The sequence below is a fragment of the Polyodon spathula genome, chromosome 3 (assembly GCF_017654505.1).
Source record: "Polyodon spathula isolate WHYD16114869_AA chromosome 3, ASM1765450v1, whole genome shotgun sequence".
In the NCBI taxonomy this organism is placed as follows: domain Eukaryota; kingdom Metazoa; phylum Chordata; class Actinopteri; order Acipenseriformes; family Polyodontidae; genus Polyodon; species Polyodon spathula.
The window spans coordinates 78945830-78969413 of NC_054536.1; the positions used below are offsets into that span (position 1 = coordinate 78945830).

At 36.7% G+C, this 23584-nt stretch overlaps 1 protein-coding gene across 1 annotated transcript; it reads left to right on the forward strand.

Annotated features, from left to right (window-relative positions):
- Nucleotides 1–3481: 3481 nt before the first annotated feature.
- LOC121313448 (cytochrome P450 7A1-like) lies at nt 3482–23340 on the forward strand. The gene is made up of 6 exons (XM_041245980.1): nt 3482–3946; nt 13913–14153; nt 15487–16082; nt 18001–18131; nt 18433–18611; nt 20860–23340. Exons 1-6 carry the CDS (start codon nt 3867–3869, stop codon nt 21160–21162), a joined length of 1530 nt encoding a protein of 509 aa, XP_041101914.1. The 5' UTR covers nt 3482–3866; the 3' UTR covers nt 21163–23340.
- The last annotated feature ends 244 nt before the right edge of the window (nt 23341–23584 follow it).

Consider the following 23584-nt stretch of genomic DNA (forward strand, 5'->3'; position numbering starts at 1 on the left):
AACCATCTGGATTGAGCTAAGTAGGCAACATTTCTGGGATCTTCAAGTGGGCACCTTCCATCCTCGGTGTTTCGTCAACTAGCCCACGACACCTCAAGAGGGCTCAACAGTGATTCTGGCATCCCAGCATCACCTCCCTCCATCCACTCAGCTCAGCCCAGCTTACTTACCCGTATATCAGCGTTGCTTTCTTTCTATTGTGCTTGAGATCCCCATCCAGAATCTTTCTGTCTCAACCACAGCCAGTTGCTGCTCCTTTCTCCTGCTTCAGATAAGTTCTTCACTGTGCAACGAAACTCTTGGCCACTGAACCTGACATCTTTGAGAAACCAGGTTGTAGAGTGTGCCACAAATCCTCGGCGACTCCACTGGGTAAACTCGGTCTCTCCTCCTCGCTGTTCCACTTCAGCAGGTAGTTGAGCATACCGAAGTTTCTTCCTCTCACATGCCTCATCCACAGCATCCTCCCATGGCACTGTTAACTCTACCAGATGAACAAGGCGTGCTGATCCAGACCACAAGACAATGTCTGGTCGAAGGTTAGTGGTGGCAATCTCAGGTGGAAAAATAAGCTGTTGACCCACATCTGCCAGCATCTTCCAGTCTCTAGCAGCTTCCAGTTGTCCTGGGCGAGGCTTGGTTTTAACACCTTTTCTTGGTGGTTGCTCTCCTGGATGAAGGAATATTGTCTTTTTTGTGTAATGCTTTGATGGAACTGGTGGCAACTTATTGGTCAGGTTACGCTTGTCTTCCAATGCTAAGGCCAAACATCACAGCACCTGGTCATGGTGCCAAGTAAACTGTCTTTGGCTAAGACCCATGTTACATCCTGTCAAAATGTGCCTTAATGTTGCAGGTAATGAACACAAAGGACATGAGGGATCCTCACCCACCCAGAGGTTTAGGTTCTGTGGTGATGGGAGAACATCATATGTTCATTTGATGAGGAAACTGATCCTGCTCTGTTCCATTGTCCGTAGGTCTTGCCAGCCAATCTTGCGTTGTTCCAACTCTCCCATTTCATGCATTCTCCCTGCTTGGCCTGGGAAATGGCCTTTACACACCTGATCCTCTCCTCCTGCTTTTGCACCTCGTTGACTACCAGCTTCCTCCGTTGAGCTGGGGTTTCCTTGTGCCATGTAGGAGGAGCTGAACTGAGACCAAGACCTCCTTTTTCACGCTGAACTTGCCCCATAATATCTCAGATTCGAAAGGCAGCCTTAGCATCTTCCATAGCTTTCTTTGCCACCCATTTTCTTCCAGTTTTCAACACAGGTGCTACCTCCCTTACGCATTTGTCGTGTGAATCTACTAATGTCATTTCCAGTCAGACTTTGGCGCACTTAAACTCCTCAGTTAGAGCAGAGATTGGTAGCTGCAGTATTCCTTTACCATAAAGTCCCACTCTGCTGAGGCAGCATGGAACTCCCAACCCTTTCCTGACTTATGAACTGATTAAAGCTTCCAGCTTCTCAACTGTTGTCAAGGAAACCTCGTACACACTCAGTGGCCACAGCAGTCTTGGCAGTAGACCAAACTGAAAGCCCCAGAGTTTCAGTTTGCCTGGTAAAGCGCTGCTGTCTATGCTCTTCAACCCTTCCACTGCTTCTCCCACACGAACTGTGTCCTTTAGATCCCCGTCGTACCATCTCCCTAGACTTTTCACTGGCTTCTCGGACACTGTTGGTATTGCCTCACCATTAATGTAGAACCTTTTATCTACTACTTTACCTTTAATTATAGAGATGCTCCTTGATTTAGTGGGCTTGAATTGCATTCGTGCCCATTCAATGTTATTGGTTAATTTGCCCAATAACCGATTAGTGCAGGCTACTGTTGTAGTCATTGTTGTCATGTCATCCATGTATGCTCGAATTGGTGGTAGTCGCATTCCAGAAGCCAAGCACTCTCCTCCCACTACCCATTTTGATGCCCTAATAATTACTTAGGGCTTCACTAATTTAACATTATTGTCATCGGTACGCTGAAAAAATCAAATGCTGCCCAAAGAAGTTCATGTGGCACTGAACCATATGCATTAGCCAAATCCAGGAATGTCACATGGAGCTCCTTCCTCTCCTTTTTTGCTGATTGAATTTGTTGCCAGATTACGCTGATGTGTTCTAAGCATCCTGGGAAACCTGGAATGCCTGCTTTTTGTACTGAAGTGTCAATGAAGCAGTTCTTTAATAGGTAGGTTGACAATCTCTGAGCAATAATGCTGAAGAAAATCTTGCCTTCTACGTTTAATAGGGAAATAGGACGAAACTGACCGATGCTTGTAGAATCTTTTTCTTTTGGTATAAAGACTCCACCTGCTCGGCGCCATGCTCTTGGTACAACCTATTTTTCCCATGCCACTTTCATCAATTTCCACAGGATTCGTAGAACTCCAGAAGCACTCTTGTACACTCTCCTTGTACAAGGAATTGACATAGGCTCCTGCCTTTTTGAATCTGTATGTGTTTCCTCCAAATATCTCTCCAGCTCAAACTTAGATGATTTTAGTGTGCCATTTTTCTCACTGGTGAATATCTTCTTTACAAATTTGAATGGATCTTTATAAAAGTTAGTTCTCACACACTCTTTCTTTTTGTAGTGTTTCCGTAGGCGCTCAGGACTGCGCAATGTTGCAAGCTTATCTTTTATGACCCTTTGTAACAGACTGAGTCCCTCCTTCTGACTTTGTTCTGCTTTTCTCCATTGCTTCCTCAACTGCCTCCTTTCTCTAACTAAGCGTTCAATCTCCTGCTGCCATCTAGACTTTCCAGGAATAGTTTGTACTTTTTCCTTCCTTTTTTCAATTCCAAACCTCTCACTTCCATATGCATAGATGATGTTCCCAAATTTATCCAGCTTCTTTTCAACTGTTCCATTTAACCTTTCCAAAGTAAAACAGAGATCTGTGTTTACTGTGTCCCACACAGTTTTCTCACAAGCTCTTGGCCATTCCATTCGATAAGTAGCATGCAATGCAATTTGACAATTACTTTTAAAAAAAATTTTTTAATTATTATAAAAATCTTATTTTAGAATTGTTAGAAGACATTCCTTTCTAAAAGAAAAAAAAAAAATTAACAAATAAGATTGTGGTTAACCAATATTTGCATTTTAGGTATGAGTAACACCACTGACAAAAGAGCAGCTTAACCACTATTTGATTAAAAATATTAAAATAACTGAAATTCATTAAGCTCTAAAATTAGTTGTATAAGAAAGATAAGATGTTCACAAATGCATTACACAACTTTTTCTTAATGAATGGTGAGTTTCATTTCCAAGAAATTTTCAGATCCAAAAGTCACCGCATTTGTAGAATGACCCTACTACTTTAAGATATTTTGCAGGTAATTGGTCACTCAGTTTCATAATTACAGCTGTACATCTGTAACTGTAAAAGCAAGATGGGTACCGTCCAATACTTTTAAAGCATTTGATTTAGAATATAAAGCGCATTGATTTAGAATATATGTCAAAGCTCCAACGGACAGCTGGAACCTCAATCGACCAATCACATTGCTTTTTTCAAGTTCTATTGGCAACCCTGGGTTTATTCATGTTACACACCTAACATAACACGGAGGTGTGTGCACACACACACACACAGTCAGGAAATATGTTATACATTTAGTAATATTAAATATATGCAACACACATTTGAGCAAACACGAAAATTGCTGTTTTCAAATACCTAAAATTGTAAAGAAAAAAAACAAAACACCTATCGGATGATTCTAACATTGGCGTTATTTAAGCTACATTCCACGTAGCACGTACCTCTTCCAAGCAAGCACAAGCTGAAACAAGAAGATATTGTTCACAGGGTGTCTCAGCCCACACCCGTTTTTGTTAACTGTGTTCCTACAATGGCCGGACTTGTAGTCGGTGTACTTACTGTTTTACTGGCGATATTAGCTGCTTGGTTTCTATTTTTCACCAGAAGAAGGTAAGTGATTTGTTTTCCTTCATGAAGTAAAAAGGCAGTGTTAATTTGCATAGTATTGCGTAGGGCGAACAAGCATTCGCTTATTAAAAAAAAAAAAAGTGTTTCTTAAGTAATGTAAAAATCTGAACTTAGCTAAAAAAAAAATGTCTACATCATATATGCCCCGTCACCACCAAACTACTAATCGTGTGATAATAATCAAGATGTAAGACTTGCGGTATCGTAAAAAAAAAAAAAAAAAAAAAAAAAAAAAAAACGTATATTGTAGTCTTATTTTGTAAATACCCATTATATTCGCCGTAACAGTGGCATGAAATACTGGTCCCCAGAACAGCGATGCGGATCAGTGGCTCCCAAACTGTAGTAAAGGTCCCTAGGTGGGTCTGAACGGGGTACAGCTAACAAGTACAGCTATGGTGAAAAGTTTTGCATCACGTAGAATTTTAGTATTGAGACTTAATAGTAGTTTAAAAAATAAAAATAATAATAATAATAAAAAAGACCTACATGAACATAGTTTAGATATTTTATTTAACATCATGTAGTCAAAGAAACTGGAAAACGATATTGCAAAAGTATAAGCCCTAACAGTAGTACAATATTTATTAGATTTGGAAATTTCACTTTTTTTCAGTTTTTGTCAGGGTTTATTTGTACAGTATTTGTTAGATTTCGAAATGTCCCTTTTTTCAGTTTTGGTCAGTTTTTTTTTTTCTTCAGTTTTTCTTTATATAGAAACCCACAACGCGATTGCTGCGTCAATGGTTGCATAATTGCATTTCTGATCTTAAGAATTGGATGATACAAAACTTTCTGCATGTTATTGTGACAAGACAGAGGTTATGTTACGTAAAACCAGTGCTGTAAACTTGTCAGTTGATGATACTGTGCTTGAGTTTAGAGCCAAAATGAGAAATCTGCGGGTCATTTTTGAACCTGAATTTACTTTTGAATCTCATATGCAGAATATTGTTATTAAGGCATAATTTTTTCACCGAAGAATATTGTTATTAAGGCATAATTTTTTCACCTTAGAAACATCGCTAGGGTGTGACCTATGCTTTCTGATCCGGTAACTGTAAAGCTGGTTTATGCATTTGTTTTTTCTTGGATTGATTATTTTAATGCCCTGCTTGCAGGCGTCTCCAAAAGCACACTGTCCAAATTACAACATGTTCAAAACTCAGCAGCTCCTATCCTGACAAGGTCATGTGTAAGGGATCATATCACTCCAGTTCTAGAGTCACTGCACTGGTTGCCTGTCAGGTTTCATGTTGATTTTAAAATTTGACTTCTTATTTTTAAGGCTTCATATGGTTTGGCTCCACAGTATTTATCTGATCTCTTAACAGTCTACATCCCATCACGCAACGTTCGCTCAACTAATCTTGGATTGTTACGTGCTCTGTCTGTTCACCTACGTTCTATGGGTGACGGGGCTTTTTGTTGCTATGCCCCAAAACTTTGGAACACCATTCCCAGGGATTCTGCCACTTAGTGCTTTAAAATCTAGCTTAAAGACTTACCTTTATAGAAAGGCATTTTTCTGTTTTTATTTTCTGTTTTGTTTGTTTGTAAAGCGCTTTGAGCTGTTGCTTTTAAAGGTGTTATATAAAATAAAATTATTATTATTATTATTATTCAATATGTTAACGTAACATTATTCAGCGGGTTTTATTTTACTTTAATAAACAAGTTAACTCTTAGTTAATTATATAGCATGATGCAAACGTTGTGGCCATAGCTGTACAGATAAGATGATTGCAATAAGGTACCTACTTACATCAGGTTATTTTTGAATGTTTAAGTGCATGAGTATTAATGTACTAGTACAATAATTGCATATGACTGCATTGTATGTACTGGCAGGCTTTGATCAAATGTAAATAGCCTCCATGTTGGTATTTAAATCATTTCTACAAACCTTGTATATTAAATTAAGAGTATGTCTTCTCAACCGTTAGTGATTGCACAAAAGCTGGGACAGCAACAAAGTCGGCTTTGTAATAAACATGAATAATGTGTCTCTAAAAGCACAATTGTGTAGCCTAATCAAGTGTAACAAGTACAGATAAATGCTAGCACTTAAAATCGGTGTAGTACGCTCAAAACACTCACGCATTGTTTATTTCATGACACATATTTTTTAAATCAAATCTCCCAGTAAAAACAACACCAACCTAAAATTACTCTATTCACACTGTTAGAAATATGTGATATTAAAAGGACAAGAAGAATATAACTTATAAATATGAATAAGTAGATGGGTTTATACCTTCACTGACACACATGTTTGGTTCACTGCTACTGAATTTAATGCTGAGACTGATGACAATGATGCTACAACTGGAACTGGTAAGACTGGTGCTGACATTCCTTGGACTGGTGCTACCACTGCTGGAACTGGTGCTGCTATTGCTGTGACTGGCAAGACTGGTGCTGCTACTGCTAAAACTGCTAAGACTGGTGCTGCTACTGCTGGAACTAGCAAGACTGGTGATGCCACTGCTTGGACTGGTGCTGCAACTAATGGGTCTGGTAAGACTGGTGCTGACACTGCTGGAACTGGTAAGACTGGTTTTGACACTGCTGGGACAGGTAAGACTGATGCTGCTACTGCTGGGACTGGTAAGACTGGTGCTGCCACTATTGGGTCTGGTAAGACTCATGCTGGGATTGGTAAGACTGGTGCCGACACTGCTGGGGACTGGTAAGACTGGTGCTGACACTGCTGGGACTGGTAAGATTGCTGATACTAGTGCTAAGACTATATGATGCCATGATTAAAAACACTGATTAGAAGGCTTTACTTTAAATAGAGTTTGCCGTAACACTTCCTCCTGGGACTTGTCTGTGGACATATATCAGGGCAAGACCATTCAGTCTATTTTCACCCATATTGCTGCAAGAGCAATCAAACATATTGAAAGGATGCGCTCAGTTAAACTCTTTCTTGTCATGAACAGGGACCCTAGGAATCTGTTTGCTGCGGAAAACACGGAGTGTCTCTGTGCTGTTGGAGAATTGTTTGTTTTACACTTGGGGAGGGGCAAAAAACATGCAAGGCTTTTTTTAGTTTGTTTGATAACCAAACCAATACACGTATCTCATATAATCATCAACACAGACAGTGTTGCTTCAAATTTATGTAAATATACTTTGAATTTTTTCTGGTGTACAGAGGTCAAGGTTGAACAAGGCATGCTGGATCTGTATCTGTAACTGTTTACTTCAGTATCTAGTGCGTTGTTGACACGGAATAAGCTGTTCAAAGATTCTGAAAATTATTTTTTTTAAATCATCAGTATTCAAACAGTACTTCCTTAGATTTGTTTATCTAACGAAAAACTTTTGCTGTTGCCAAAAAGTGAATTTGTAATTAGAATTAACTCCAATTCTTCTAGCCCATGGCATCAAACACAAAACATGAAAAGTACTAAAAACTAACAGCTATGAATCGTTATATCAGGGAGGGGGAAGGCGTTGCCATTTTTTTTTTTTGCAGTCCTTTTTTTTATGTACCTAGCTGGTTTTTACCGAGGCGGCTGCCTCAATGTATGTTACGCCTCTGACTTACACTCAAAAGACTGAATGTGAGCTTTGTGATCCTCTCGATTTGTTTCAACCAATCTCTCAGTTACTTAATTGAACCAATTACTGGTTTAATTAGTAAAGACTAACAGGTGTTCCAGATCTTTAGTCACTGATGATGTAAAAACACCTATAAAACCAGCTGGATAGGGGCTGTCAAGGACCAGGGTTGGATGGAGTCTTTTGGTATGCTGTGGAATCCATTTTACCATGTATTGGAACTAAGCGTCCTGTGCCATTAGAGGGAAGTCAGCCCCGCAGCCGGGTATTACCACCTCCATGCTTGACAGTAGATGTGGTGTTCTTTTCTTTGTACGCCTCACCAGACTTTCTCCAAACATAACGAATACAAGTGTGACCAAATAGCTTTATTTTTGTTTCACCACTCCACAAAACCTTTAACCAAAACTCATATCTGTCGTTCAAATGCCGTTTTGCAAACTTTAAGTGATTGTCCTTGTGACAGTTTCCCAAGTGTGGCTTTTTCTTTGGCCTGTGACCACTGAGACCTTCACCATGCAATACTCGACCTGTGATTGAAATGGAAACCCCAGGCCACTTGCAGCTAATTCACTTTGAATATCTTTGGCAGTCAATCTTTTGTTATTAGAGTGTTATTAACCTTCCTCACAATTCTTCTACTTGTTCTTGGTGAAAGAACCTTCTTTCTTCCAGACCGAGGGAGCTTTGTGACAGTACCATGAGTCTTGTACTTATTGATAATAGAAACAATAGTTGAAATTAGGATACTGAAATGCTTGTAAATCTTCTTGTATCCTTCTCCAGCTTTATGACAATAAATAATCTTCTGCCTAAGGTCTTCAGCTAGTACATTTTCCCATATTGACTTATTGCTAATGACAGCAATCATCCTATGCCTAACCCTTTTATACTCTCTAAGAATGAGAGTATAAAAGACTTTTGTAGAATTAGGTTTTGCATTATCATATTGAAATTTCAATATGATAATGCAGAACCTGTAGACAATTCTATTATAGCATCAAATGGTATGAATACTTTTGAATTAGCATTTTTTAGGAGTTTTGGAAAACAATTGCTGAAATAAATAATTGTAGATGTCTATTTCTCTCTCTCTCTCTCTCTCTCTCTCTCTCTCTCTCTCTCTCTCTCTCTCTCTCTCTCTCTCTCTCAGGAAATATGTTAAACATTTCCACGGATTTAACCATTTAGTAATCTTAAAAATATGCACACATTTCTGTTTTCAAATTCATTAAATTGTTATGAAAAAAAAACACAGAAAGGATGATTTTTACACAAGCGTTATTTAGGGTTCATGTAGTACATGCTGGTACATATTGCCTTGCTGAAGGGAAAAAAAAAGACTAATGAATGCAATCCAAAGGGAAAAGAATTTCCCACAGTAATTAAAGTTGATTAGTGAGACTGGGAAAGAGACAGAGAAGTTAAAAACTTCTATAAAACAAAAATGTTGCCAGCTTTCCAGCAATGTGAGCAAGAAAAAAGTTTAACAAGGAAATATTGTTCACAGGGGTGCCTCACCCATTCACACACAATTTCATTGATTGCGTTCCTACAATGTGCGGACTTGAAATCGACATACTTAGTGTTTTACTGATGATATTATAGCTGCTTGGTTTCTATTTTTCACTAGAAGTAGTTTAGTGATTTAGTGATTTTTTTTTCCTCTTTATGAAGTGCAATGTTAATTTACTGTAGTATTCCGTTAAGGGTAAAAAAGCATTTACTTGGTTAATAGTGTTTCTGAAGTAATGTAGAAATCGACTGAGCTAAACAAATACCTGCATCATATACAGAATTATTATGCAATCTTATTTTTGAAAATTTAAGCAAAAAAACAAAAATCCAGACGGATCCTGTTTGTTACTCGGCAGTCCAGTCAAAGGCTAGATTTACTACCTGTATGATTGCTTGATTGTGCTTCCTTACAACAACAGTCTTACTTTATCATTGTGTATATGTTACATATATTGTCAAATCTCAAGATTTACAAGTAAAGCGGTAAATTTCCAAAATAAACTTGATAACGCTTTACCTCCGACATTTACCAGTAAATCTCAAGAATAACCAAATGCCTTTACTAATAAGCTTTCAGTAAATGTCCAAAAAGCAATATGTTTCTTCATAATTCTTGACATTTACCACATTTAATCAATAATAACAACAGCTCTCTAAGTGAGGGATTCCAAAAAGCCAATAGTTTCTTCTAATTCTTGAGCCCACCCCCCCCCCCCCCCCCCCCCCCCCCCCCCATGAGAATCTTTTATACCTTCTGAGCCCCCCCACCCCCCACCCCCCCCCCCCCCCCCCCCCCCCCCCCCCCCCCCCCCCCCCCCCCCCCCCCCCCCCCCCCCCCCCCCCCCCCCCCCCCCCCCCCCCCCCCCCCCATAAAATGTGCCACGGCCCACCATATGCATTCTATACCTCATTTTACCAACATTTACAACTCAGACTTAAGCCGACATTGGTCCGGATGGCAGCAGATATCCTTCTCATATTCAGGTAGCGGTTACACTTGTCTGTCTTTATTTAATTCAAGAGCACAGACTGCTGCATAGTAAGGGGAATTTAAGAATACACGTTAGCTACTGTCTGTACATCTGTAGAATTATTTTAACCACACAGGAATGTGAAAAGTTGAAGAAAGCAGTCATAAAGTGTGCTTTATCAACATAGATGAAACAATTGTAGATATACTTTGCAAAGAAAAACCACAACCACAACCAAGTAGAGCAGGAAAAGTAAACTATAGTACAAAATATGTCAATTCTTTCTTTGGTAATATATCCCTGACATTTCCCTTAGGAAATTACAGTAAGTACAGCGCATGCCAATATCAGCACCTTAAACAATATACACCTGTCACAGGTATGCAAATATACAGGGTCTGGGTCCAGTCAAATCTGGGTCAAGTTTTTATATTGCTGTAAAATGAACATGAAAGGTATGCACATTTCTATGATGTTTTATTATTATCCCCTGCTAGGGTTTCATATCCTTTTTGTTCTTGCATACAGTATATTAGAAGACCTTATTGCCAAGAAATTGGATAATGACCTTGCAAGTTATATAATGGCCACCATTCACAAAACATTAAGGACTGTTTTTTATGCATATTTTGATTAATTAAGGTATGTTTGCTGATCATGAAATCCTCGTCAACTGTTGTAGAGAGGGGTGATTAATTTATTCACTTTTTTACTGCACAATTTATCCTACACCAATGTGAATAAGGCCCAATGTTCCATAATCTTGTGGTATATGGATGCTGTTTCTCTTCTTTGATCAAATCTAAAACTCAAATGCACATAATTTTTTCTTTGTTGTTTCAAGCCATCTTAATGATTCAGTGTAAATCTTGTGAGCCTGCCATGACCTGATTCAAGTACTATACAGTAGTATACCACTTTTAAAGTGCAGCACAGGCCTCTTGTACGAGGTGTACATTGTACTGTGGAAGAGGTATACAATACAGTCTCCCTAATCCAAACCCCATTAGTCTAAACTGATTATTTTAAAATGCCTGTTGAGTAGCAGCTGCAGAAACCTCAACACCTGTGGTAAGTGTTCAGATAAGCTTTCAGAACATTCTCTGTAATTTTCACTCAAAGGGTTGTGACTGATTTTTAATGAAATACAGTTAGCATAAAGCATACAATAAATACTAGGAAGGCATTTTTACAATCAGTACTCAAACAAATCACTAATCTGGACAGGGTGCGGTCTAAACTGGTTTCTATCAGCAGGAGTCTGCTGTCGGTTTTTATAAAACTTCAAGGACAGCTATTAGTGCTAGACCAAATATTACTGTGTGAGAAATCTGTTGGATTTTTTTTCTCGAGAAAACAACTGACACAGAACACAAAGACTGACTAAAAAAGCAAGCATGCATTTCTTGGCTTCTGTGATTCATTTTACCGATTTTCCAAGCAGTTCCTCTTGTGTTGGCTAATTGCTATATTTATGTAGCAATCAAAGAAATCTGATTTAAAAAAAAAAAGCTTAACACCCACTGAGCTAGTCTGCGTGTTGATTTCATTGCAGAGGAATTTTCTAGAATGTTTTTACTTGTCTGTGTGGGTGTAGCATGCTGATAGAAGATCATTGTACAATCATCTGTAAGCTACACTGCCATATTCTGGAACTGGTGAATCAATTGTCCAATTGTGATGAAACTTGGTATTAACATTATTTATAATTAAGGCTTCTGATTTTCGGTTTTAACTGATAAAAAAAAATTAAAAGCCCCAGATACAACAAAATTGCATATCCAGTAAACACCGGAAAAACACTGGAGATGGTTAGTCAGTTTGTTGAGTTTACCCCTATTCCCAGGAAAAACTAAATAACATACAGTAACCTACGAAAGAAAAACAAACCTTATCAGTGCAGTTGCCTAATGTCCCTCATTTCTACCTCGTATCTCGCATTGAGTCGTTCTTAATACTTTAAACCCACCCCAAATACTGAGTGGCAGCACATTTGTACATTTCTATTGGAGGATTGTAACATGCGTGCAAAATTTAGAACGAGATTACGATTACTAGAAACAGGATTGTTCTTTCTCGTGAGATTTAAAGCTATATTACAGTTCCATCATAGAGAGCATTTACACACTTGTGGATTTAAAACTGAATTAATAATTGTCGAAATGTAAAAAAAAAATGACTAAACACATAGAAACCCCAGAAGAATATGGACGTATGGAAGGATTTGGTTGTGGAAGACAGCAAAGGAAAGAAGGTACAATTGCAGTGTGCAAGTGCTGTCCAGTTCATACATAGTGAGAGAAAAAAAAACACCCAAGAATAAGTAACCGAAAAAACTACAATTTTATATATAAAAAGCGAAAGCCCCCCGGGAAAAAAAAAAAAAAAAAAAAAAAAACAATACGCTAAACTCGAAAAAAAAAGCACCAAACAATAAAATTAATAAAAACTGAAAAACAGAAGCCCTATGTATAATAAACTTATTGAAATTATTAGATTTTGGGGAAACATGGAATTGCCTCTTTGTTTGAGCAGCAGTCTGTCACTTTTACATGTCAGAACACAATTTATTCCTCATTCTGTAAGATCATTTTAATATACTTTTCATGATACTCACCTAATGACATCCACTTATCCATTTTTCACTTAAGTATTGCCAATTCATATTCTATTCTGTACATACTGTACATTTGATATAAATCCGGTCATCATTGTAATTATGTTGTAATTACTGACATAAAAGAACTGAGAACCATCCTTTAAGTCACAAGCTTTGTATATAGGTCCCTAACTGAAGCACTATGTGGTCTTATAATAATATTTAGCATAAATTACTGAGAGTATTGCATTCCTTGGCTATACAGCATGTCTGTTGTACTGTAAAACTGTCCATCTGAATATCACAGGGATTGTTACTAAATGTTTTGCTTCTACAGTAGGTATGTAAACATAATAGGTGTTTTTATTCCCCGATATACTTGTATTATGTAAAGGGATTATGACTGATTGATAGAATTGTTTGATCTTTCCAAGTAGACAGGTTCAGGCACGAAGCAGAAGAGTAAAAACATAACAATTTAGAGCAAGGCTCCCACAGCTGCCAAAATCAGTGTCAAATCTGTATGCGGATGCTGCCAAAGTTAGAAAAGGACATGGTGTGTCTCTGCATGAGACTGTCAACCCTGTCCTTATTGCTGCAAAACCAAACCAACTAGAAATCCATCCAAATATAATCTGAAGGACAAAGTTTATTTTTGGAGCGTCACTGCTGGCATATAACCAGTAGTTGTACACTGTATAAGTTTAAGCTTGATAACAGTTCAAATCAAAAGCATGTATTACTGTTCCAGGTATCTCTGTTTTTACTTAATGTTAGTTTCGCGTCCTCTTCCTTACTAGCTGAGAGGGAAGGCACTAACATTTTACACTCAAAATGAGTCGCATGACGTCAATAGACCACAGGCTAAAGCTTTTGAGAATGTTTGAAATTGTTAATTTTGTGTTGTCATCCTTTGAAAAAAACAAACAAAAAAAACCATTATAGTAGCTATTATTATCATTATTAAAGTTTGTCAAGGCTTTTAAATTTTGTATAACTGTAGTTTCTATATAATACAATCAATCAACCAATCAATCCATCTTTATTTTATATAGTGCCTTTCATAGTGGACCACCATATCAAAGCGCTTTACAAGATGCAGTAACAACAAGAAAATCCATAATGCTTCAAATACAGAGAAATGCATAATACATGATATACGGTAAAAAAAAAAAAAAAATGCATAATACATTAAATACAGGGTTAGTGGCAAAAGCAAGAAAGGACAACAAATAAAGACTTTTCCCGAAAACAACCAATTATGTTTAAGCTTCTCTCTTTTTATAGGCGAGAAGATGAACCTCCTCTAGAGAATGGCTGGCTCCCTTATTTAGGACTTGCCTTTCAATTTGGGTCAAATCCTCTTGAATTTCTCCGATCAAGACAAAAGAAATATGGTGATGCTGTCACATGTAAAATAGCTGGGAGTTACTTTACATTCATTCTTGACCCATTCTCATACGGTGCTGTGTTTCGAAATGGGAAAAACTTGGATTTCCAAAAGTTTGCCATTGAAACCTCAAGGAAGGTAAGTTTAATGCTTAAACATATTTTAAACAAAACAACCCAAAAAATCATTTTATGGTTTCTGGAAAGAAAAATGTGCAGACCACATGAATTACTGCAGCCTTTCAACTTTGTCAGTGGTTTGACTATTTTCCCGGTCGGTGAGATGAGGTTAAAAGCTCCATAACTGTAAATGCAGAGGAGCCCAGCTCTTTTGCATGGTGGTTAAGACAGTGGATTTCAGTGTGCAGGGTCACCTGTTTGCGACCCATCTCCGTCCTCAAAACAATTCAAAATGTATTCACACATCAACATAAACAGACATTTTAAAGACATTTATAACTTTCTCCATTACACATTGGATTTTGGTAAAACAGGCTTTAAACAGCCCTTAACAAAACATTCCTTTTAGCAGTCCTTAAAGTTTTGTGCACAGGGACCATTCTATATGGCACTACAGACTATTATAAATGTTTACCAGTATTTGCACAGTGGCATACCTTTAACTTTCTTTACCATTAATTTACCAGTGTTTTACAATCCAGTATTTATCCCTGACTTGAAATTTGTACATTTCAGCATGGAGAATCCGCTTAAATGAATGGCAGTGAATGAATGACGATGATAGCGATTGCAATTGCAGATGATTTATGACTGTGAAGGGCGCTCAGAGCCCAAGTGAAATATAAATTTGGCTGGAGGTCTCGTCCGTGGGTGCCCGACGGCTACCTGCATGAGGCCGACTAGAAAAACATGAACAGATACATGCATACCAGTGCCGCAGATAGGAAGTGGCTTTAGCGAGGCCACCAAACCGTGAATGAATAATGAAAAATATTTAACGCTCTTCACAGTGGCACTCTGCCACCTAACCCCCAAATATTGAATTTAATGAAAATCAGCCGCTGAGACACGGCCCGTCCCCCAGAGCATGACTGCGCCCAGCCTCTCAAACCAGACCACGCACCCCGCAGAGCTACTAAATACGAACCGCTCAGCACTCGGGTAAGGAAAACACCCCTATTCACATATTTTAATTTTTTTTAGGGGGAAACCTCAGGAAATCCGTGGCTGAGGGGAGCCCTTCCTGCAGGCTCTAAGTGGTCACTCCTGTTTTGGCTTCACAGTGCTTAACTGAGAAGCCGAAACAAAAAGAAGTGACAAGAATAAATAGTACACAGAGCTTTTATGTGCTTGCTGATGATGTATTGGTTATGGACGGAATTTTCTTCCAGAAAAGCAACCGTTTACAATTTAGCCCGTTCTCAGTGTGATTTTTATGGGTTACAATAATTTGTCATGCATTTATCATTTTATACCACTTTTAACATTCATTTATGTGTTCTTTTTTCCAGGTATTTGGTCATGCAGACTTCACTGATCCCAAGTACAATTTAACCTATGAAGAACTACATCACGTTTTTCGTCAAACCCTCCAGGGCCCAGCCTTGCACCCCTTAACATCTAACATGATGGAGAACCTGCAGTTTGTGATGTTAAGAAGCAAGACTTCGGCATGGACCACAGAAGGACTATACACCTTTACGTTTCGAATCATGTTTGAAGCTGGTTATCTGACACTGTTTGGAAAAGACGAGAAGGCACTGAGGGATGATACAGAACAGTTTGAGGCCCACAAGGTTTTAATACACACAGCCATGAATGATTTCAAAGTGTTTGATAAAGCTTTCCCACTAATTGTTGCAGGTTTACCCATAGGAATTATCAGAGGAGTAAAAGCAGCAAGAGAAGCCTTAGCTGAAAGACTTCAGCACAAGTACCTAAAGAAGAATAGCAGTTTGTCAGCACTGATAGAGCAGAGGATGCATTTTTTTGATCTAGTGCCCCACCTTGATGAGCTGGGCAAGGCTAGAACTCACAATGTCATGCTGTGGGCATCACAGGCTAATACCCTTCCTGCAACTTTCTGGAGCCTGTATTATATGCTAAGGTTAATATGCTAAACAATATATATTATTGTTTTTTGCGCTGCAAAATATACATAAGTAAAGCCACAGATATCATTACTAATTTTGTTTACAGTTCTGTCAAACAAAAATGTTTACAGTAACTCAAAGAAACTTCAAAGCCAGAGGCCTTGTCTGTAACTTTGTTTTTGCTTTCCCTTAGTGCTTCCTAGTGGATTATATTATTTTACTATACTCTATCACACCGATTGTTTTTATTATAAATCATTTTTTAACGTTAACTTGTGTAAAATTACAGTCAGTGAGTATTTGAACACTTTACACTCTACATTTTATATTCTTTTGGCATCTAAAAGTATTGTTTTTGGGTGGCCTTTAAGACCTTTGCAAAGTCTCTCAGCATGTATGGAAATTGGGGCATTCAAGTACAGTTCAATCCTTTAAAAAAAAAAAAAAAAAAAAAAAAAGCCCTTGACATAATGGGAGGTGTGCTTTGAATCACTGTCATGCTGAAGAGTACAGGTTTGCCATAGAGGCTTCCTTGCCCATGGAACCATGTTGGTACTGTATGTCTTTGTCAGCATACCAATCTATGATTAATTTATTGGCTTCAGAAAAAATACAGAATAGTATATTCTGGTTTCCATTTGTTGGCACAATACACTGGTCACTACAATATGTTTATCTCCAGACCTCCTCAACACAGCACCTAAGTTTTGCTGTCAGACTTATCCAGCCTATTTCTACAGTTTGTGGATGGAGAACTTTCAGTCTACCTTTCTCAGTTGCCTTACTTTCTCTGTCTCAGTGATCTTTGATCTTCATGCTGAGAAAAGATTTCTCATCTCAAATAGCTACTAAGTTACCTTTTTATTTTATTTCAGTTACCTCAATTATAATGTTTTTCAACATCTGGTTATAACACAGACTTTACACACTGTGTTTTCATTTTAAATTAGTGGTGAAGAAAATCCAAACCATGAACGAGAGCATGGCTGTACATACAAACATATGACACACTTATGCGTTGATCTACTTTTTCCTGATACTTGTTTTTGTATTCTGCGGCATTACATCTGCAGAACAGTTATCTTTTGATTTAAATGGAAGTGCAATAGGTTGTGTTTTTTTGGGGTTTCTTGAACAAACCCACATCCTGTGAAGGTGTGAGAAAGCATGCATTTCTGTAGATAAGTGTTTTCAAAAGGATATTTCTTGAATGCATTGCTATTCTCACTGACTAATCCACATCAAATGTCCATAGCACGCCGATGCAGTATAGTTGACTCAAATAATTAGTGCTGGTATTTAAGACCATTGTGTTCAGTCAGATAATGTAAACCACAAGTGCAAGTTTATCTAAACTAATGAAAACTTAACAAAAACTACTCCAGTTACTTGACCTTTATTAGTATATTGAGCAGTGTAAAATCAGTACAAGTTATAGTTAGTTAGTCGGTTTGAGTGAAATATTGGTTGTTGCTCTTTGAAAAAATTGAATATTAACAAGTTTACCATTTTTTAATGAGGTTTATTGGATTGAAACATTACAGTTAAAAGCAGCCAGTCACTATAAACTTTGTGTGATCCAAGTACCTGTCATTTAATGTATAAAGGTGCTCAAGTGAACACAGCAGTGCTCAACAGACAGACCATCCTGTGATGTCAGCCATCCTTTTCTCTATTATCTATTGTCAAAACTTGCACATCTGTGATCCGTTCAAATGTGCACAACACCCTGTAGTTTGAAAGTATACAATACCCAAAGTTTCTAAAGAAAGAATCTAAAGAAATATGAGTTGCAATTAATAAATTATAGATACAAGTAAAAAGTAAGTTTGTCTAGTAGATTGTATAGTCTACTACTGAAATATATACTCATGTTTTTTTAATTGTATATACTGATTTTTTTTTTTTTTCTTTGTTTCTTATTAACTAAAGGTCACCTGAAGCAATGCAGGCAGCAAAAACTGAAGTTGAGAATATGCTTCAAGAAACTAATCAGAAGTCTGGAGATACTGAAAAACCAGTTAGCTTTTCTAAAGATCAGCTTGACAACATGCCAGTAACAAGTATGTCATTGCATAACATCAGCTAGTGTGAAACCAATGGTTGCAAACATGCACCATCCCATTCCAAATATTTTCATAATTCAAGATAACAACTGAAGTTATATCAAGTGTAATGTTTTTATTTTCCTGACCGCTAAGCAATGAATAACCAATGGGACTCAGGGAAGTATATCAGTGGCATTACAAGGACAGTGTTCTTTAATTCCCAGATATTGAACTATAATCTGTAGTCCTTGTACTAAACTGCATTCCCTCTACATGTTCATGACTTGCTGTCACTTTCTTGTACTGACTTTTTTAGGCAGTATAATAGCTGAAGCTTTGCGTCTGTCCAGTGCCTCCATTATGATCCGTATTGCTACTGAAAACTTTACAATGACCTTGGATTCAGGTTCAAAGATAGCTATTCGCAAAGGAGACAGGGTTGCCCTCTATCCTCAGATGGTACACTTGGATTCTGACATATATGAAGATCCTGAGGTATGCATTTTAAACTTAGTGAACCAGCTCTATAAGCAGCAGACTCAAAATGCTGGTAATTTGACAGTACAATGCTTGAGCAGCAGAGAGTCTTAGCAGCTGACAGTTTTAAATGTTTGCAGGAATGGTTTATTTTGTCTTTTTGGTTGATTTCATGGAAGTTTTGTGGTCAAATATTTTCCAGAATGAGTTCAGTTTTACTCTAAAATGTTATTCCTCGGTGTCTGTTTATTATATTCTTAAAATGTTTAAACTTCTGGGCACCGAACGCACCTGTAATCACTAGGACCCTGGGTTTTACGCAACTGGTTTTCCTAGGATGCAATTCATTCCTCCCACCACAAGGTGGTCATGTAGTCTGCTTAATTAAACCACTTATTGATTAATAATCTCCCGATTCCTGTAAGCATCTCAATTAGTCATTCTATTAACGTGCATTGGTGCGTTGATTAGGCGGCTGCAGCAACTGCAGACATCTATTTAGTCATTATTGCCTATACGTCTTACCCAATATTATTTCTTAGAATGTGTAAATAAATCATTTAAATGTTTCAGTTTACTAGTAGGAACACATAATTTGTCAACAAAATATTAAAAAAACAGCACTGATTCCTGGAACAATTTATATAAAATACTGAAATCATAACATCAGTGCTGTAACATATATATTACAAATATAACAGCATAATAATAATAATAATAATAATAATAATAATAATAATAATAATAATAATAATAATAACAGCACATTTAGTGCCACTTACAGTTTCATGAAAGTAAGTGTCCCATGCATTAAATGTTGCTATTAAACTTAAGCATTGTCAGTTGGTTAACCCTGCCTTCTTTCATAGACTGGCGTTGTTCTGTAAAAACTTGGCCATAAGAAGAAACACTTCTTTCAGCATATACAGAATTGGTAACAGCTGACAAATATATTTTAGCCTTTCATGTTAAATTGGGAAGTAATTCTTCAGCTTTAATCCAAAATTCAGTCAAAGTCATTCTACTCCCGTTTTCTTTTGCATATGGTAGGTATTTGTTCGTTTCTGATTTACAGTCAGCACAGGTCTCTGAATTTTTTTTCGCATTAGTTTATTTAATTACCATTTATACTTATCCTAATTAGCTTTTATTTTTCTAATTAGTCAAAGCGTAATGTGTTGATTTCTTAATTGTGAATTAGATTACTTTAACTTGAGTGGCTGCAGGGACATCTCGGGGATAGTGGTTGAATTACAAGTGAAAAAAAAGCAGGTCGCGTAAAACACAGGACCCTAGTAATCACATGATGAATTACGTGTGGTGTATTGCGCACACAGTTTCTGCTGCTAAAATGGCTATGAGATTTAGCTGCCAAAAAAAGGACCAGCAGACAGAGGCAAATTGAAGTTACAGAATTATTCAGACCACCAAAACCTTAGATGGAGCATTGTGTGCTTTAAATTGTTGCAGTTAAGCAAATTAAAACAGTTACCACTTTCTTGATTTTTCTTCTACTTTGTCAGTAAGGGCTGGAGATCCTGTCTGTTATTGAGCAGCTAAGAACTTTTATTTTATTCATTTCAATTGCACGCTATTACAATTCCTTAACAGCAAGTATCAAAGTATAGAAACATTTTACTGATTTTATCCTGATTCCTAAAGTTCTGTAATGCGTTAAAGTTGTACTGAATTCTGTTCTTTGATGATTTTCAAAGTTTGGTATATGGTATGAAATAATTACAGTATTTCATTACTTTAACTGTAGGTGTTAAAGTTTTACTGAATTGCATTAATTTAATGATTTATAAAGCTTTGGAATTTTGAATGCTTAATGTGACAGAATAGGTTATTAGCTGAATATCATCAGTAGGTACTTGTGCACTTAATTCTGTACTTGTGTATGTTAACTTTAGTCTATCCATTATTAAAGATACAGTAATTGTTATTAATACCTGTTTGATTATCCATACAAATCGATCATGCAAACTACTATTGGTCCCAATTAGTTTGAATAAGTGACTCTACTGTAGTTTTATTTTTATTTTTGATATGCAGATAACATTTTACAAACACCATCTATGCCCATATCTTTAACTTAAAAAGTACAGGACTATTGATAGTGGAAAAATAAAAAATATAAATGGTAAAAAAGTAACTATAATGTGTTATGTTCTGTGAATAGTATTGTGTCTACTGTATGTTTTCACAGTCCATAACACAAGACAACATTTAAAACCTTTATTTGTTTTTTAATTTTTTGTTTTAGGAATTCAAGTTCAATAGATTCTTGGATGAAAATGGACAGAGGAAAACTACTTTCTACAAAAACGGTAGAAAATTCAAGAATTACCTGTTGCCGTTTGGATCTGGCATTAGCGAGTGCCCAGGCCGCTTTTTTGCAGTCAATGAGATAAAGCAGTTTCTGGCTTTGGTTCTGTGTTACTATGACATGGAACTGCAAGGTGAGGAAACCCTGCCTCTGGACAACTCTCGGGCTGGTCTTGGAATACTGCAGCCAAAACAGGATGTTCTGTTCAAATACAAACTAAAAAACACAGCTACTGTATGAGTAACAGAATGTTTTTGTCTAGGATGAGGATAAAGCAAATTTAAATGTAAACAGTGTTTATTTTCTCACAAACCCAACTGCATTATTTATAATACTGTATTTCAACTGTTAGCTATGCAAGCTCTATTACACAAATATGCTAATTGGAAATATCACGAGTTCAGCTAACTGTATTAGTTTAAACTGTATCTCGTTTGACTGAAGCCAGCCCCCCTTGTGGTGTGCTTTCTTGTTATTTCATATCAACAAATAGAGAAATACAGTATTGAAAACAGTGAATTAGTGAGGGCTCTTACAGTTATGTATAGTGCATGTCACATTTTCACTCAACATGACCAAACTAATTAGTGAATTGTCAAATTGTGATTTTTTTTATTTTTTATTATTTTTTATTAATTGCTAGTAGAAACTGTTTGGTATAGTGGGAAATATATATAGAGAATACTGCGTGGGGTAGTTTATGATAAAGAGAATTTACCACACCCGAGAGCAAAGCGTGAGGGGTTTATCCAAGCATCCCACCCCGAGGTGGTTTTGAAGGAAACTGCATAGAAGTTTCACTATCTCAATTAAAGTCTGCAGCAGGATACTTTACTTTTTTTGTATGGGATGCCTTGTGTTAAAAAAAAAAAAAAAGCGTTAATATTTTAACATGTCCTTTTTTCCAGATTAAACTTAAATCTTGTATTTTTTCACCAGATTTATAAATCTTGTGAAAATAAATCTTTTTTTTTTTTTTTTTTTTTTTTTTAAATGGGTACATTCAGATATAATTTATAAATGTAGTTACAAGATTTAACATTTAGCTAAATGTTGAACTAAATATTTAGGAGCATATTTTTCAAGATTTATTCTGACACCATATTGTGTTTACTTTAGTTGGCTAGTATTTTGTTATCACTGCAATCTTCAGAAACTACACAGGTAAGTAGTTTAAACGAAATAGGAACTTTGTTTTCATGCACACAAGTCGTACCTAACTGAGCATGTTCCACTCTGATTTTGAAGACTGCATCAGATCCTATTGCCTGACCATATTACTGTTTGTATCTACATAGGGAGTTCTGGACTGTACCATCTTTTGCTATTTCTTTAACAGTACAGCATCAATGCTACATACAGTGCAAGGTTTCAAAGTTTTATATACATTTTAATCATTTTTAAATACCCCTTTAAATGGTAAAGAAAACAAGATAACAGACTGGTTCTTTTGTGGTTCAAAGAGCTCCTTTGATCTTGGGCAGATGAAAAGTGGATTTTGAGTATATATGTTAAAGGCTCAAACTCAACTAAAACTGGTTCTCACACACAAAGAAATCGGCTCACAGGATGTCGCCTGGCGTGACTCCAAGAAAGTGGGGCTGGCTTTGTTCTCTGTGTAACTATGTGGACTTGTGTTTCATTACTGTCAGTATATTTCCATGTAGGTCCTGTAGGTTTGGGACCTGAGTCCTGTAGGTTTGAGACCTGCAGTTTTGTTTGTATGTGATTGTGTTCTGTATTGTCTTTTAGATTTGCTTTGCTCCTAAATTAAACTGTTTTGATTGAAGATTACCTGAAGAAGACTGACTTATTATTTTTAATAAGAAAACTAACCTTGCATTACTTAAAAATGAAACTGGTCAACGTAGACACTTCTGTGAAGTTGTTCAATTAACTGAGCTTCTGCTCAAATAGCTGCAAGATTTAATGCCTAGATATGGGGAAATCTGTACAATTCCACATATAGGTAAGATGTTTGATACATACTACTGTGGTAATTACATCTGATTCTATTCCCCCCAAAATACAATTAAGGTAACACAAAAACTGCCCATGTAATCATACCTTACATTAGTTATGTGGAAATGTACGTTTTGCAATTTTTTTTTCAAAGCTGTTGATTAGTATTTCCCAAACAAATACAAAAATAGTATGTTTTTTGGCCCCAGGACAAATCTTTAAAATCCATGATTTTTGACCTTCATAAGCCTGTTTTCTCATGTCTGAAATTCTGCATTAAATGTATATTGAATTACTGACTAAATTATGTGTACTATTATGTATCAAAGTTTCATTTTCATGATTGTGTGGCCATAGGATTGTCCATCATAACATAAATAATAATAAAAGGATATTAAGTACTATAAGGAACAGCCCATATTATTAAAGGGTACATAAGGACCTTTTCATTTAATTGTGTTACATGTTCCTGTGTGTTGCTACAACTGTTTACATAAGATGTGTGTGTTATTTATTTTTTATTTATTTATTTTTTTTACATTTTGACCACTTTTTTTAAGTTTTAAATTGCATTCCCTGCCTCAAGATGGCTTCACATGTACCCCCATGGACAAATTTCACATCATTAAAAGTTTGAAGAAACTTTTGTTTTAATTTAAGAGGTTTCAAGCTTCCATATGCATATCGGTAGTAAAGAAGC

What these genes read in the sequence shown, in the direction of transcription:
- LOC121313448 (XM_041245980.1), top strand. Translation starts at nt 3,867, where the DNA reads ATGGCCGGACTTGTAGTCGGTGTACTTACTGTTTTACTGGCGATATTA. An exon ending in CTATTTTTCACCAGAAGAAG is followed by an intron (nt 3,947 to 13,912) that starts GTAAGTGATTTG and finishes CTCTTTTTATAG; the next exon opens with GCGAGAAGATGAACCTCCTC. An exon ending in ACATATATGAAGATCCTGAG is followed by an intron (nt 18,612 to 20,859) that starts GTATGCATTTTA and finishes TTTTTGTTTTAG; the next exon opens with GAATTCAAGTTCAATAGATT.